Below are 18042 nucleotides of genomic sequence, written 5' to 3'. Positions count from 1 at the left end.
AGGGAGGAAATTACAGGGGCTCTGACCCATATTTTTATTCCTCTCTGGCCACAGGGAAATGCCAAAGAATTGGAAAATAGCTAATGTGGTTCTACTTTTCAGGAAGGGTGGTAGAGATAAACTGTGGAATTACAAACAAGTGCGTCTCACATCAGTGGTAGTGAAACTATTGGAGAAACCTCTGAAGGAGGGAATCTATCTCCACTTGGAGAGGCAATGTTTGATCAGGGATAGTCAGCATGGCTTCATCAGAGGGAGGTCATGCCCATCAAATTTGATTGAATTTTCCGAGGAGGTGATCGGTTGTGTAGATGAGGGTAGTGTGGTTGATGTAATTTATATGGATTTCAGCAAAGCCTTTGACAAAATCCCACATGGGAGATTGATAAAGAAGGTACATGGGAGTACATGGGATCCAGGGTGTCTTGGCAAGATGGATCCAAAACTGACTTATTGGTAGGAGACCAAAGATGGTGGTCGAAGGCTGTATGTGTAACTGGAGGTTGGTGTCCAGTGCTGTACCACAGAGATCACTGCTAGACCCCGCATTGTTCGTGATGCATATAAACAATATAGATGAGAATGTGTGTGTGTGTGTGTGTGGGTGTGTGTGTGTGGTGGAAGTTTGTGGATGACACAAAGATTGTCAGAATGGTTAATAGTGAGGAAGAAGGTCTTAGTTTGCAGGAAGATATTGACGGGTTGGTCAGATGGGCAGATCAGTAGCAGATGGAATTTAACCCTGAAAAGTGTGACGTGATGGACTTTGGAAGGAGTAACAAGACAAAGGAGTGAATGGCAGGACACTAGGAAGCTCAGAGGAACAGAGTGATTTTGGATGGGTGGCAGACAATTATCACAAATACCTGAAGGCAACAGGTTAATAGTGTAGTTAAGAAGGCATACAGGAACTTGCCTTTATCAGTCGTTGCCTTAATCAGTCAGATTATAAGAACAGGAAAGTTAGGTTGGAGTTATACAAAGCTTTGGTGAGGCCACAGCTGGAGTACTGTGTGCAGTTTTGGTTGCCTCACTATAAGAAGGATGTGATTGGACTGGAAAGGGTATAGACGAGATTCAGGACGAGTTTGCCTGGCGCTTTCGAGCTATGAAGAGAGGCTAGATAGGCTTGAGTTGTTTTCTTTAGAGCAGAGAGGGCTGAGGGAAGACCTGATAGGATTATGAGGGGTATGGACAAGTTGAAAAGGAAACTAAGGAAACTCTTAGTTGAAGGGTTAATAATGAAGGGGCGGAATTTTAAGGTGAGGGGCAGGAGATTTTGGGGGATTTAAGGAAAGATTTTTTCACCCAGAGGTGGTGGGAGTCTGGAATGCACTGCCTGGGTGAGTAGTAGAGGTGGGAAACCTCAATCTTTAAAAGGTACTTGGATGAACACTTACAATGTCATGACATTCAAGGCTATGGACCAAGTGGTGGAAGGTGGGATTAGTATACATTTAGTGCAGTTTTGTCAGTACAAATTTGATGGGCCAAATGGCCTCTTCTGTACTGTATAACTTTATGTCTATATCTCTTTTCCCTAAGCGACGCAATAGTTACTGCCTCAACTATTTGCCGTGGTAAAGCATTGCTGACTGCAACCATCTCTTGTGTAATGGCATATCTACAACTCTCCTCCTCTTTCTCAGTGACATTTTCAAAGTGAGCCCCCCCCTTGTGGACAACCCGTCCCGTGGAAATAATCTTTTCCGATCAACTCCATTAAAATCCCTTCATAATTATAAACAAGTGTATCAGAGCTCTGCGTGGAAATAGTCCCAACATGCAAAATCTCTCCCCATAGTTTCCCCATCGTTGTTATCGTCTAACCAATCAGCACTGTACAATCTTTAATCTTTAACTTAAAACGTTATACTTTGTGCAGTTCTGCAGGTGTGGGAAACTTGTTTGAATTTGAATCCAATCAGTTTCACTGTAAATTGGGACAGTAGCCAAGTTAGTCCGAGGATTGTGCAAGAAAGTGGAAGTGTAGCATTTCAGTTTGATCAGGGAAAGGCTGGAAGGTAACCTCAGTTATTTAGTAGTCTTTGCCTTGCCCGCTTTTCCTTCCAGCAAGTTTCTGACCTCAACCATGTTCTGAGAAGTTGATTTCCCACATGCAGAGAAGGCTAATCACCCCGACTACTCCTGTTCACCCCCTGGTAGCTGTTTCCACTCTTTTAGCTGGCAAGCAAATGATGGGTGGCATTGGCAAATTTAAAGAAGGATAAGGCAGAGTAACTGGCTTAAAAAAAGTCAGTCCCCTTTTGAAGAGATATTGTTATTTATGGGCCGTTTTCAAGCAGGCTTAGACTTGATCAAGCCAGGAATGAGCTTAAGATGTTGTTTACATCATGGGATGCGGGTGTCACTGCCAAGGCCAGAATTTGTTTCCCATCTAATTGCCCTTGAGAAGGTGGTGGTGAGCTGCTTTCTTGAACTGCTTCATGTTGTGTAGGTGCACCCTCGGTGCTGTTAGGGAGTTCCAGGATTTTGACCCAATGACAGTGAAGGAGTGGTGATATATTTACAAGTCAGAATGCAGAGTGGCTTTGAACGGGAACTTTCCAGGTGGTGATATTCCCATCCACCCACTGCCTTTGCCTTCCAGATGGTAGTGGTCATGAGTTTGGAGGGTGTGTCTGAGGAAATTGGTGAGCTCCTGCAGTTCTTGTAGACGGTTCACACGGCTGCCACTGTTTATCGGTAGCCGAGGGTGAGTGTTTGTGGATGTGGTGCCAATCAAGCGGGGCTGCTTTGACCTGCATAGTGTCGAGCTTCTTGAGTGTTGTTGGAGCTGCACCCATCCAGGCAAGTGACGAGTATTCCATCACACTCCTGACTTGTGCCTTGCAGATTGTGGACAGGTTTTGGGGAGTCAGGCAAGGAGTTACTCGTTGCAGAATTCCTATTGCTTGACCTGCTCTTGTAGCTATAGTACTTATATGGATGTTTTGGTGTAGAAGGATGCAGCAATAGTTACGCCTTTGAATATCAAGAGGAGATGCTTATAGATCCTCTCTTCTTGGAGATGGTCATTGGTTGGCATTTCTGTGGCACGAGTCTGAATGTTGTCCAGGTCTTGCTGTGTGTGGGCACGGGCTGCTTCAGTAAATGAAGACTGCATTAAAAGCAGCACCAGAATGCATAACACTTGGGAGCACAACAACAAATCTTATAGTCAGAAGCCATGGCTTTTACTTTATTGTCATTTTTTCCACAACTTTTACACGTTTACAAAATAGCTAATACAAAAAATGCAACACATTGTCATTGGGCCAACAGAAACCTTGGGCAGAATTTACCCAGGCCATTGGAGGTGGGCTCGGGGATGAACAGGGTGGGAAATTCCCAGAAATTGGCTTTGGGTCAGGATCAGTGCTTTATTCCTGAATGGCTTATTCCTGACCTGTCAGTAACTCGCCAGGGTCATTGAGGTGATTATTTAAAACTTCATTTTTATGGGATGTGGCTTTCCCTGGCTCGATCAGCATTTATTGCCCATCCCTCATTGCCATTCAGAAGGTAGTGTTGAGCTGCCTTGTTGCAGTTCCTGAGATGTAAATACACCCACAGTGCTGTTATGGAGGGAATTCCAAGATTTTGACCCAGCAACAGTGAAGGAGCGGTGATATATTTCCAGGTCAAGATGGTGAGTGACTTGGAGGGGAACCTCCAGGCGGTGGTGTTCCCAGGAATCTGCTGCTCTTGTCCTTCCATATAGTAGTGGTCATGGATTTGGAAGATGCTGCCTAAGGAGCCTTGCTGAGTTCCTGCAGTACATCTTGTAGATGGTACACACAGTTGCCACTGTTCATCGCTGGTGGAGGGATTGAATGGTTGTGAATGGCAATGAAGCGGCTGCTTTGTCCTGGATGATAAGTTTCTTGAGTGTTGTTAGAGCTGCACTCATCCAGGCAAGTGAAGGGTATTCCATTAAACCCCTGACTTGTGCCTTGTGAATGGTGGACAGGCTTTGGGGAGTCAGGCGAGTTACGCACCACAGGATTCCCGGCCTTTAAATACACTGCAAGAAGAACTTATTTAGTGAAACTGACAAGCTGGGAGACTTTGATCAGTTACATGGAAGAGCTCCCGCCATGGCCTTTGAGAGACCGCTGTTCAAAGTATTTCTTCTCTCAGAGAGTGTGATCATTGCTTATCAAGAGGTTGACAATATCTTGGTCGGCACATCACCTTGCTCACACTTCACTCACCTGTAGCAACACTCCTTGCTGCCAGTCTTTAATAAGATGAGTTAGGCCCCACCTTCCACCTCTCCATGCCCCATTCTTGCCAACCCATGCCACCCCAATGCTCCCTGTACTTGCCTGATATTATAGACTTCCATTAGTTTGTTGAAACAGGTGCACACAAGGGAAAACATTGCTCGATTGACAGCAGTTTTTTTTGGATCTATTTTGCAAATGGTTTAACATTTATTTAGATAAAGATGCGTCAAGTGTTTATAGTTTCCACTGCTGATACTTTAAAGTTAAGGTTGATTGACACTTTTATAGGGTTGTAGTATCAGCAGTTTTTTTTTAAAGTTATGAAGTGATGTGTTTTTAAGCTTTTTCACACATGCCATTGTTCTATAGGGTTTGTTGGTTCTGTACAGAATGTATACTAGATGAACAGGCATGGAAGTGCTATGGGTTGGCATGAAGAATATGGAGCCATTGAGGCTGGGTAGAGGGCATGGAGAGTACAATGGGCCATTGGTGGTCATGGGGGGAATGTCTTGACATGGAAGGTATGAGGGGCCTTTGTTGATGGGGGCACGATTTGGCATGGGTAAAAACTTTTTGAAGTTACCTTTCAAAAGGTTCCCATCCACACAATGGTTCCTCTGTGGGGCAGTGAGCAACTGAAGATCTGGTCTGACTCTGTGAAAATTACAGAGGGAGGTGTGGGGTAGTGCGGAGCTAAGAGATACTTACCCCTGTGATAGACCCAAGAACACAAGAAAAAGCATCAGGAGTACACTGTCCAGGTTCACTATCCGCAACCTTCCCCTGCGCTTGGGAAAACTTGGGGCACTGCAATTGGTGGCGGGAATTTTTAAAATATTCATTTGTGGGACTTGGGCATCACTGGCTGGCCAGCATTTATTGCCCATCCCTAGTTGTCCGAGGGAATTGAGAGTCAACCACATTGCTGTGGTTCTGGAGTCACATGTAGGTCAGACCAGGAAAGGATGGCAGATTTTCTTCCCTAAAGGAAATGAATGAACTAGATGGGTTCCAGAATAGGATGGCAATCCTCTATTTTTAAAGGTCTGCTGCATCTCCCTGACACTATGAAATTCCAGCCCTTAGATTACTCAGGTTTAAGGTTTATTTGATGATGTACATCAGGGGTTCCCAGTTTTTCTCACTTTTTTTCAGTTTTCCGCAACCCCCCCGGGTGGTATTTAACCCAGACTACGGGGGGTGTGGGGTGGTCTTGCCTACTGGTTAGGGAGCTGGTGAGAACCCCACTGGGGGAAAGCCTGCCTGACTGGCACTTAACTGGCCCCTGGCGAGTCTTGCCGGGAATCAAAGATTCCAGTTGGCCAGAAATCCTGTCGGCGACGAGCTGCCAGCCAATCAGAGGCCGGCAGCTGTCCCCAGCAAGAGTGGCGGAAGGTGGTGGAAATGCACCTGCCGGAGACCCCGGGTTAATGAGGGAGACCAAACCAGGGGTGAGTGAAGGTCGGATGTGGGGTGGAGGACATGGGAGGATGGGGAAGGGGGCAAGGGCAGGGGTTTGGGTCACAGCGGGTCACCCTCCTTCCGCGGCCAGGTCCGTTGATCAGGCAACTAGGCAACTTGATTTGAACGCGGGACACCCCAGGAACCCGCAAGCAAACCCGACAGGAGTTTCCTCTTCAGGCTCCCTGGATGGTTACTGGTCAGCCTGCTGCGGTTGAATGCGATCAATGGTGTGATGAGGCCCTTACACTCCATGCCCACGCTCCTAATAAAAGTTCCTCACCTCCAAACCTGCCTCGGAAGGTGCCATTCAATTCTGCCCTTTCTTTGTAAGAAAGGGTTTTCTCCCATGCACAGGAGCGAGGGGGGCACTGAGCTGGTGTCCACACATTACTCAGTGATGCATTCGTTCTACACATACTTCACCTGCAATTTGTGTACCTACACCTCCTGCAGCTCCAATAACCTTGTCCAGCCCTTGCCAGCTTGATAATCAATGCTGCAAGGCCACAGAGACGAGAAGAATGATGAATTGCTTCTACAAAATCAAATTTGAACTCGGATTCCAATGTTTGTCTTGTCAATGTTGATATTCCGTCTTGTAATTATAAACTGGGTTCCTCTGTTTAGTTGTCAAACAGATCTTATCAGGTCATATTTGATGTCAAGTTAACAATAGTTCCATTAAAGTTAAATGTTTACTGTCTTTAATGCTGTGAGTTAACCATTCTGGTGCCAGAGTTATCAGGAGACCTGGTTGAAGTGTAATAACAATGTACATTGTACACTCATGACATTCCAAATCAGTTTACTGGGAACCTTTTTTTATTCATCCTTGGCATAGGGACATTACTAACACGGCCAGCTTTTATCGTCCAACTGTAGTTGCCTTTAAGGAAATGGTGGTAAGCCACAGTCTGTGTGCTGAATATTCTACAGGAAGTGTGTCAAGATGTTGATACTTTTGTATATTAGGGAGACATATAGAACAACCGTTTTCAAAATGTCCTTCTGTGTCCCCTCTGTTCATTGCTTAATCTGGAAATCATTTCAAGATCTTGAAATGAATATCTGGCGAGCTCCTTTGTTGCATGGCATGGGGAGGCCTCAGGATTGATCCTGTGTGGAGTTAGCTGACCTTAATTCAGCTATTCCCTCAGCTATGGAGGGGAGTAACTTCATCCAGGCCTCATGCTTCTGATTATCATCCAGCGACCTGCGCTATAAAGTGGCCCAGGCTGCCATTCCCTTTGTAGTCAAACAACCCGCTACTACTAACTATCTGGGGCATGTACGAAGAATGAGTGGGTACCAGAGAATAACCAACACCCAAGAAGCTGTCACCCAGCTTCTGATGGTATGTCCAGGGGAGGATCGGGGGACTTTCCGAAAGGGGAGACACAAGCGATGGGGAAAAGTCCTTATTCAAAATTCTTTCTCATTTTGTGTAAAAAAAATAATAACATATCAACTGAAATGATGTTGGGCTCGATTCTCCCAAAAAGATTCCAAGTACTAAATTCGCGGGAAAAATGGTGTAATTCACGATTGTTTTTTCAGTGGGAGTTCAGACAGAATCTCCCACACTCTGTGCAATGCAGAGGTCACAATCGTGAATATAATTAAAAGCTCAGGGGGCGGGGCTTATTCACGCCAGAGTCGTGACAGTTCCGGGCCTCTGCGCATGCGCTGGCCAGCCCGGGACCCTCGCGGTGCTGCCGCCCCCCCAACCCTCCACAGCCCGATTGCAGCCCCTATGACCATTCCCGGGACAGCCCCAACCCCCCCCAATCCCTGTCCCGGAGGGCCCGATCTCCACCCCCCTCCCTACCCCCATTCCCCATCCCCCCCCCCCTCCCTGGCAGACCACCTCCCACCCCGGCAGACACCCCCCACACCCCGGCAGACCCTCCCTCCCCCAACGGGAGGTAGGACCCCCCCCACCATTCCACCCCGATTGCTGGCCTCCCTATAGCCCTGACCAGATCCCAATGCAGAGTGGCAGGGGGACCCCCTCACCCCCACTGATCACTCCTAAATCCTGCCCACAATAGGCCCCGCTCCCATGGCACTGCCCGATGCCTGTGGGCAGTGCTGAGGTGCCCTCTGGGCATGGGCACTTTGCCCTTTGGGCAGTGCCAGGGTGCCCATGCCCAGGGGCACCACATCCCCACCGCCCGACTCCTGGGGGGGCCCCAATTGCCCCTCGTTCACTCCAGCAGGGGTCTCCCACAAGTTCCCCGAACGTGGGGAGCTACTCTAAATATTGCCGGAGTGAAATACCCCTGGCAGGATGGGAGATGCTATCCGGCCCGGAGAATTCAGTTCAGGGCCCGACATTTAAATTACATTGAAAACAGATTAAAATCACTTACCTTGTCTTCCCGCCGGTTTCCAGCGTGGTCTCGACTACGCTTGCTCTCCAGCTGTGGGAAACGCGCGTGCATTGGGAACACATGCACGAATCCGGTGAAATGGCCGGCACACGCTTCGCCCAACCCAACGCGCCAAAAAACTAGTGCGCCGCAATGGGAAAATCGGGCCCCTTATTTCTGAGCTTATACTGATGTTCAAATTTGGGTCTTTATGTGGTGACCCCCATGTTTTTGATTTGATTTGTTATTGTCACATGTATTGGGATACAGTGAAAAGTATTGTTTCTTGCACGCTATACAGACAAAGCATACCGTTCATAGATGAGGGGAGAGAGTGCAGAATGTAGTGTTACAGTCATAACTAGGGTATAGAGAAAGATCAACTTAGTGCAAGTTAAGTCCATTCAAAAGTCTGATGGCAGCAGGGAAGGAGCTGTTGAACACGTCTATTGCAAGCTGCCGACACCATGATTTTTACAGCAGCTCAGAGGGGAATCTAGATCCTGGGGTTTCCTTTTAAAATAAGACTACTAGCTGGTTAAAATCAGTGCCAACAAATGGTTCCAATTATTTCTGACTAAAATGAGGGCGTGCTTTGAATAAAGAATGCTCCTGAGATTCTTGCCTTCCTCGAGGTATGGCCAAAATGAAACCTCGAGAGAATTCCCTTCCATGAACTCCAGCCCCCTCCAGCGAATGTGATCACAGGAGAGAAAGGTTGGCTGTGACTCAGTCCTTGAGCTGAGTTTACAGTGGGGAACACTCTCACTCATTCATTCTCTCTCCGCTTATTCAACTCAGAAACGCGGGGCTGGGAATAATGAGGCAGAAGCTGTTTATTGAATCAAGTTTCTGAAATGTATTTTACCTCGACTGAAGCAGAGACCTGCCGTTGCCCAGAAACAAAGGCAGCATAGAACACAGACAGTTTGGTCTCAGAAGTTTCCAGCCAACTTTGTTTGCTGGCCTCTCGTTAGCCTTTACTGTGCGTTGGTTCAAATTTTAAAGAGAGGTCACTTTTCCTCTCGGGGTGGGGCTATGTTCCACTCATGTAACGTTTACTCTCTCTCTCTCTCTCTTCCTTGTAGGTGTGTCTTTTATATAGATATGAACAAGATTCGTGGGCAGACCTTAGAACGTCCTCGAGTGAAATGTAACGTCATGTGCTGAGCTACACTCTGATAAAGGCACACAAACCCACTGAAACTTGAGCTCAGAGGAAACAAGGCGCACAGGACAGCAGAAGACTTGGCAGTTGTTTGATAAGCACAGTTGAAGCCATTTAAGAGGCATTTGTTTTCTCTCGATGGTGAAGTAAGGATTTACCTTATCAGTGGCGTCTCGATCTGTACAGCATCGCGGGGCGGCAAAACTTCAACTCTTTTTAGCCTAGATATTTCTCCGTGGCTTCTAATCAGTGTGGACTGTGGAGGAAGGTTTAGCGCCAGTTTGGATTAAACCATGTGTCATGTGATTGTTACCTGCCGCTCGATGCTGTGGACCCTGCTGAGTATTGTGGTGGCCTTTGCTGAGCTGATTGCCTTCATGAGCGCGGACTGGCTGGTGGGCAAGCCAAAAGCCAACAGCGCGCCTGCCCTCGCCAACCACTCCAGCACTTGGAAAGATCCTTACCACCCAAAATTGGGCATATACAGCCGCTGCATCAAACCGCCAACTTTAAAACGAGGGAATCTGTGTGGCCCTTATGCTGAAAGCTTCAACGAGATTGCCAGTGGATTTTGGCGAGCGACAGCTATTTTCCTGGCGACGGGGATTCTCATTCTGTGTGCCGTGGCTTTTGTGTCAGTCTTCACCATGTGTGTGCACAGTATTCTGAAGAAAAGCATTTTTAACATTTGTGGATTACTACAGGGAATCGCAGGTAGGTTTGACATTAAGAGGGTGGTCTCACTGGGTAGTCTAACAGTGACGTGCTTAACAATTCTGTACAGAGGGCTGGATGAACCAAAGGTTAAAGCTGGAACTGATGTTTGTGTGTAAAGACAGTTAGCACCGGAATCCTGCTGCCAGCTCTGCTGAGTCACTCGGTCAGAGAAGTAATTTTACTGTCAGGCTAATACCTGGAAGTCTGTACAAACCGAGTCAGGAGTGAATTACTTCAGATTTTCTCATGTCCAAAATTACCATTTGAATGACGGTATGTAATGGGGTCTTACTGGAGTTTGTGCAAATACTAAAGCGCTGTCAAAATTCCTAAACACTTGGTTTTTCCTTCAAGTGCAGCGTTGTGCTGATAAACTGACCTCTCGTACAATGTGCATTGTTCATGGTTCCTTCCTTGATAGATAAAACAACCTCAAAACACAAAGCCTCTAAAGTGTTTCCAACATGCCGTGCCCTCTGCATGGCAGTCAGAGCATTTGAGAGTGGAGTGCATGTTAGCGCTCCCCCCCCCACCCTCCCTCCACACCTCCCCCCCCCCCCCACCCTCCCTCCACACCCCCCCCCACCCTCCCTCCACACCTCCCCCCCCCCACCCCCCCCCCACCCTCCCTCCATACCCCCCACCCCCCCCACCCTCCCTCCACACCTCTCCCCCCCCCCACCCTCCCTCCATACCTCCCCCCCCCACCCCACCCTCCCTCCACACCTCCCCCCCCCACCCTCCCTCCACACCCCCCCCCCACCCTCCCTCCATACCTCCCCCCCCCCACCCTCCCTCCATACCTCCCCCCCCCACCCCACCCTCCCTCCACACCTCCCCCCCCACCCTCCCTCCACACCCCCCCCACCCTCCCTCCATACCTCCCCCCCCCCACCCTCCCTCCATACCTCCCCCCCCCACCCTCTCTCCATACCTCCCCCCCCCCACCCTCTCTCCATACCTCCCCCCCCCACCCTCTCTCCATACCTCCCCCCCCCCACCCTCTCTCCATACCTCCCCCCCCCACCCTCTCTCCATACCTCCCCCCCCCCCACCCTCCCTCCACACCTCCCCCCCCCCCACCCTCCCTCCACACCTCCCCCCCCCCCACCCACCCTCCCTCCACACCTCCCCCCCCCACCCTCCCTCCACACACCCCCCACCCCCCCCCACCCTCCCTCCACACCTCCCCCCCCCCACCCTCCCTCCACACCTCCCCCCCCCCACCCACCCTCCCTCCATACCTCCGCCCCCCACCCACCCTCCCTCCATACCTCCCCCCCCCCCACCCTCCCTCCACACCACAATACTCAGCAGGGTCCACAGCACAAATGGAGACCAGGCGTTACGGCCATGCTGGGGAGCTCAGAGGCCAATGTAGCCACTGGGTGGCCAGGGAGTTGGCTGGGCAATGCTGTCAAGGTGGCACTGGCAAGGGGTGAGGCCTAAAGGGGGTCTCTGAGGGGGGGCAGGGCTTGAAGGGGGTCCCTGAAGGGAAGGGGCCTGAATGGAAAGGACCTGAAGGAAAGGGCTCTTAAGGGATCCTTGAAGGGAAGGGGCCTGAAGGGAGTCCTGAAGGGGCAGGGCATTAGATGACCCTCGTAGCGGGGCATCGCTCATTTTGGAGGGGGGTTCAATGTCGGCAATGGGGGGTGGGAGGGGGGTGGTCCGTTGCTGGTGAGGATGGATGGAGGGACCTGCATGGTGTGGGGGTTGACCTGGACATTTGGTGAACGGGTGGGGGGGGTTGACCCTCTGGGGTCAAGGGTTGGGAGTGTTCCCCATGTCTGCGGGAGGGCACAATGTATGTAGGTAGTGGGACCCTCAACTTTACTTTGAGATTAGAGTGCCCTTTAAGTACATCAGCCCGATCTCTGAGGATCCGGCCTTACTGGCATCTTTCAGCCCTGCCCATCTCTTTGCCAGTGAGAATCTCCCCAGACTTCAAAAAAATGACCAGGTGAGGGTGAATTGCAATCTGGATCGTGCCATTTGACCCGGCAGAATTCTCAATGCTTTTCCCATCGGAGGTGACACCTGGGAGAATCCCACCCATTGGTTTCAGGTGGTTAAGTCTTTTAGTCTTTGGTGTGCCTGCGTTGTACCTGTTTGCAAAGCTTGAAGATGAATCCCGCAGTGAAATGATTAGATTTTTAGCATGAGCTTAAACTGTAACAGAAGTAATATGCTGGTTGATAAAAGCAAATTACTGCGGATGCTGGAATCTGAAAGCAAAAGAGAAAATGCTGGAAAATCTCAGCAGGTCTGGCAGCATCTGTAAGGAGAGTAAAAAGCTGACGTTTCGAGTCCAGGTGACCCTTTGTCAAAGCTAAAAGGCAGAGAAAGTGGATGATATTTATACTGCAGGGTGAGGGAATGGAAGATGAGTCATCGCCATAGAAACCAGGGGAAAAGACTGCTAATGGCAGTCCATAGAGAGAACAAAAGAACAAAGAACAATACAGCACAGGAACAGGCCCTTCGGCCCTCCAAGCCCGCGCCGCTCCCTGGTCCAAACTAGACCATTAGAGAATAGAAGGTGTGAATGTCCAAACGGCAGAGAAGCTGAAATCAGAGGGTAAACTGTGACAGATGAAGATGTGGGGGGCAGGGGAGGGGTGGGTGGGAGAGAAGTAAAATAGAGGAAAAGGGGGAAAGGGAAAGCAGAGGGGGAGAAAAGGTAAGGACGGGGATAAAATAGGGGGAAAGTGTGGGGGTGAAGAAAAATAAAGAAAGATAATAAAGAAATAAAAGGTAGACAACAGTTAAAAATTAAATAAATAAAATGCTATTTGTTTTGTTGTCCATTAATAGAATAGATTGTGCTCCCAATCTGACTTTTGGACGGACCCCTGGTATTTTTAATTACAGATAAGCAATATTTTTATTTCAGAATGCAGGCATAGCACAGAATTGCTCTGAAATGTGCCACTTCCAGATAGGCAAAAGTATTTCCATTATTAGTTCAAAGATGCGGAGTTTGAAGTGGAATTTCCGTTCTGTCACTGACTGAGCTAAAGTTATCGCCTTCAAGTGATGGAGCTGTAGCTTGTTAACTCTTTGCCACTTGCACATGCTTCGTACAAACAACAGATGGACAGAACATTTCTTTGCTGTGGGGAAAAGGGCATGGGTGTGTCAGCAAAGAATCAGCTAGCAATTTCGTACCAATGTCTACGCCCCACCCCCACAGCCAGTGAGAACGGAGAATTTGACATCCAACCAAATCTCCATTAACAGCGGCGGGACTGGAGAATCCAACCGCGGGCGAGGTTGGAGAATTCCAGCCGCAACTTCTCACTCACAGCTGGTGTTGTGATGAAGGTGATACCCGGCCGATTTGTAGAATGATGTGGCGTGTGGAGCAGATGTATGTTGGATTAGAATTTGGGGCGGGTGACCCTGACAGAAATGAGGAGGAGGCTGGGTGTAGATGCAAGTTGAGCAGAAGGCCTGCCTCAGGGCTCCAGCACTGTGTCCAAAAATCAAAAAAGATAAAACGCAACACATACATTCAGTCCTCACCCCTCAGCCCTCTATGCCCCATTCATGTCCCCACCCAAGCCCTATGCTAACGTATACCTACATACTCCATATCATTTTACAGACCCAGTGCCAACCTATCCACCCATCCCCATGACTCTTTATAGCCTCATGCCAACTTACCACCAACTCATCCCAATACATATCACCCCACCCACTACCATTTGCCTACTATGCCAATTCACCCAGTATCCAGCATGAGCAGATCTCAGGACCCACACAGAGACGGGATCAAATAAAGTTAGAACATAGAACAGTACAGCACAGAACAGGCCCTTCGGCCCACGATGTTGTGCCGAGCTTTATCTGAAACTAAGATCAAGCTATCCCACTCCCTATCATCCTGGTGTGCTCCATGTGCCTATCCAATAACCGCTTAAATGTTCCTAAAGCGTCTGACTCCACTATCACTGCAGGCAGTCCATTCCACACCCCAACCACTCTCTGCGTAAAGAACCTACCTCTGATATCCTTCCTATATCTCCCACCACGAACCCTATAGTTATGCCCCCTTGTAATAGCTCCATCCACGCGAGGAAATAGTCTTTGAACGTTCACTCTATCTATCCCCTTCATCATTTTATAAACCTCTATTAAGTCTCCCCTCAGCCTCCTCCGCTCCAGAGAGAACAGCCCTAGCTCCCTCAACCTTTCCTCATAAGACCTACCCTCCAAACCAGGCAGCATCCTGGTAAATCTCCTCTGCACTCTTTCCAGCGCTTCCACATCCTTCTTATAGTGAGGTGACCAGAACTGCACACAATATTCCAAATGTGGTCTCACCAAGGTCCTGTACAGTTGCAGCATAAGCCCACGGCTCTTAAACTCCAACCCCCTGTTAATAAAAGCTAACACACTATAGGCCTTCTTCACAGCTCTATCCACTTGAGAGGCAACCTTTAGAGATCTGTGGATATGGACCCCAAGATCTCTCTGTTCCTCCAGAGTCTTCAGAACCCTACCTTTGACCCTGTAATCCACATTTAAATTAGTCCTACCAAAATGAATCACCTTACATTTATCAGGGTTAAACTCCATTTGCCATTTTTCAGCCCAGCTTTGCATCCTATCTATGTCTCTTTGCAGCCTACAACAGCCCTCCACCTCATCCACTACTCCACCAATCTTGGTGTCATCAGCAAATTTACTGATCCACACTTCAGCCCCCTCTTCTAAGTCATTAATAAAAATCACAAAGAGCAGAGGACCAAGCACTGATCCCTGTGGCACTCTGCTAGCAACCTGCCTCCAATCCGAAAATTTTCCATCTACCACCACCCTCTGTCTTCGGTCAGACAGCCAGTTACCTATCCAATCGGCCAACTTTCCCTCTATCCCACACCTCCTCACTTTCATCATAAGCCGACCATGGGGGACCTTATCAAACGCCTTACTAAAATCCATGTATATGACATCAACTGCCCTACCTTCATCAACACACTTAGTTACCTCCTCAAAAAATTCTATCAAATTTGTGAGGCACGACTTGCCCTTCACGAATCCATGCTGACTATCCCGGATTAATCCGCATCTTTCTAAATGGTCGTAAATCCCATCCCTAAGGACCTTTTCCATCAATTTACCAACCACCGAAGTAAGACTAACCGGTCTATAATTACCAGGGTCATTTCTATTCCCTTTCTTAAACAGAGGAACAACATTCGCCATTCTCCAGTCCGCTGGCACCATCCCCGTGGACAGCGAGGACCCAAAGATCAAAGCCAAAGGCTCTGCAATCTCATCCCTTGCCTCCCAAAGAATCCTAGGATACATTTCATCAGGCCCAGGGGACTTATCGACCTTCAGTTTATTCAAAACTGCCAGGACATCCTCCCTCCGAACATCTATTTCCTCCAGCCTATTAGCCTGTAACACCTTCTCTTCCTCAAAAACATGGCCCCTCTCCTTGGTGAACACTGAAGAAAAGTATTCATTCATCACCTCGCCTATATCCACTGACTCCATACACAAGTTCCCACTACTGTCCTTGACCGGCCCTAACCTCACCCTGGTCATTCTTTTATTCCTCACATAAGAGTAAAACGCCTTGGGGTTTTCCTTGATCCGACCCGCCAAGGACTTCTCATGTCCTCTCCTAAGCCCCTTTTTCAGCTCATTCCTTGCTAACTTGTAACCCTCAATCGAGCCATCTGAACCTTGTTTCCTCATCCCTACATAAGCTTCCCTCTTCCTTTTCACAAGACATTCCACCTCTTTCGTGAACCATGGTTCCCTCACTCGGCCATTTCCTCCCTGCCTGACAGGGACATACCTATCAAGGACACCCAGTATTTGTTCCTTGAAAAAGTTCCACTTTTCATTAGTTCCTTTCCCTGACAGTTTCTGTTCCCAACTTATGCCCCCTAATTCTTGCCTAATCGCATCATAATTACCTCTCCCCCAATTGTAAACCTTGCCCTGCCGTACGGCCCTATCCCTCTCCATTGCAATAACAAAAGACACCGAATTGTGGTCACTATCTCCAAAGTGCTCTCCCACAACCAAATCTAACACTTGGCCCGGTTCATTTCCCAGTACCAAATCCAATGTGGCCTCACCTCTTGTCGGCCTGTCCACATATTGTGTCAGGAAACCCTCCTGCACACACTGCACAAAAACTGCCCCATCCGAACTATTTGACCTACAAAGGTTCCAATCAATATTTGGAAAGTTAAAGTCCCCCATGACAACTACCCTGTGACCCCCACACATATCCATAATCTGCTTAGCAATTTCTTCCTCCACATCTCTATTACTATTTGGGGGCCTATAGTAAACTCCTAACAACGTGACCGCTCCTTTCCTATTTCTAACCTCACCCCATATTACCTCAGTGTGCAGATCCCCCTCGAAGTGCCTTTCCGCAGCCGTTAAACTATCCTTGATTAACAATGCCACTCCTCCACCTCTTTTACCAGCTTCCCTACACTTAGTGAAACATCTATACCCCGGAACGTCCAACAACCATTCCTGTCCTTGTTCTGCCCACATCTCCGTAATGGCCACAACATCGTAGTCCCAAGTACCAATCCACGCCCCAAGTTCATCTACCTTGTTCCGGATGCTCCTTGCATTGAAGTAGACACACTTCAACCCACCTTCCTGTCTACCAGTACCCACCCTTGACCCTGATACCTTCCCCAATACCTCACCACCCTCACTGACTCTGGACTACAACCCATTTTCCCACTCCCCTGACAAATTAGTTTAAACCCCCCTGAAGAGCCGTAGCAAATTTCCCTCCCAGGATATTGGTGCCCCTCTGGTTCAGGTGCACCCCGTCCTGTTTGTACAGGTCCCACCTTCCCCAGAATGTGTTCCAATTATCCACGTATCTGAAACCCTCCCTCCTACACCATCCCTGCAACCACATGTTTAACTGCACTCTCGCCCTGTTCCTCAACTCGCTATCACGTGGCTATCAAGTTATATAAAATAAAATTCTGTGTCTGTTGCAGACTGCACTATATTGAAATATCCACTTTCATTCATAAAAACCCATTTACTACATTTACATTCCTTCAACTAAATAAAGCTGTATAACAACAAACATTTCACCCAAGTTCTCAGTCCCTAATAACAATAAGTAGTCCCACATCAAAGAGCCTATAACCACTTGCAGCTGTCAATCAAACTATTAAATAGCAGGCACCCTACTGTGATAATGGATGGTTGTGAAATCAGTCAGGTCATACTAATCCAGTAGTGAAAATCCTCAGGTTTATATCAACACACAGTGTGAGATACGTCAGACATTATTTTCAAAGATTTATAGCGCAGGACGTTTAAAAGCATTGACAGCTCTCTTTGAAAGGTGCTTTTGACAGATCCTCTTGGCAGGTGCTTCTGACAGTTTGACATTTGATTTTTAGAAACATAGAAAACTACAGCTCAAAACAGGCCCTTCGGCCCCACAAGTTGTGCCGAACATATCCCTACCTTTTAGGCCTACCTATAACCCTCCATCCTATTAAGGCCCATGAACTCATCCAGGAGTCTCTTAAAAGACCCTATTGAGTTTGCCTCCACCACCACTGACGGCAACCGATTCCACTCGCCCACCACCCTCTGTGTGAAATACTTCCCGCTAACATTTCCCCTGTACCTACCCCCCAGCAGCTTAAACCTGTGTCCTCTCGGAGCAGCCATTTCCACCCTGGGAAAAAGCGTCTGAGAGTCCACCTGATCTATGCCTCTCAACATCTTACATACCTCTATTAGGTCTCCTCTCATCCTACGTCTCTCCAAGGAGAAAAGACCAAGCTCCCTCAGCCTATCTTCATAAGGCATGCCACTCAATTCAGGCAACATCCTTGTAAATCTCCTCTGCACCCTTTCAATCTTTTCCACATCCTTCCTGTAATGAGGCGACCAGAACTGAGCACAGTACTCCAAGTGGGGTCTGACGAGGGTCTTATATAGCTGCATCATTATCCCCGGACTCCTAAACTCAATCCCTCGATTGATAAAGGCCAGCACACCATACGCCTTCTTAACCACCTCCTCCACCTGCGGGGCCGATTTTAGAGTCCTATGGACCCAG

General features: G+C 48.4%; 1 protein-coding gene across 7 annotated transcripts in view; it reads left to right on the top strand.

Annotated features, from left to right (window-relative positions):
* LOC144495090 (LHFPL tetraspan subfamily member 2 protein-like) overlaps positions 1-18042 on the top strand; it is a 192008-nt gene that overhangs the window by 142197 nt on the left and 31769 nt on the right. For all 7 annotated transcript variants that reach the window (XM_078214965.1, XM_078214966.1, XM_078214968.1 and 4 more), the window contains one exon: positions 9160-9953. In XM_078214965.1, the coding sequence (XP_078071091.1) occupies positions 9533-9953 (421 nt within the window). In that variant the 5' untranslated portion in view covers positions 9160-9532. The remainder of the gene's footprint in view (positions 1-9159; positions 9954-18042) is intronic.

The sequence above is a fragment of the Mustelus asterias genome, chromosome 6 (assembly GCF_964213995.1).
Source record: "Mustelus asterias chromosome 6, sMusAst1.hap1.1, whole genome shotgun sequence".
Taxonomy (NCBI): domain Eukaryota; kingdom Metazoa; phylum Chordata; class Chondrichthyes; order Carcharhiniformes; family Triakidae; genus Mustelus; species Mustelus asterias.
Note: the sequence above shows the minus strand (reverse complement) of the source record. Positions and strands in the feature narration are given on the sequence as shown.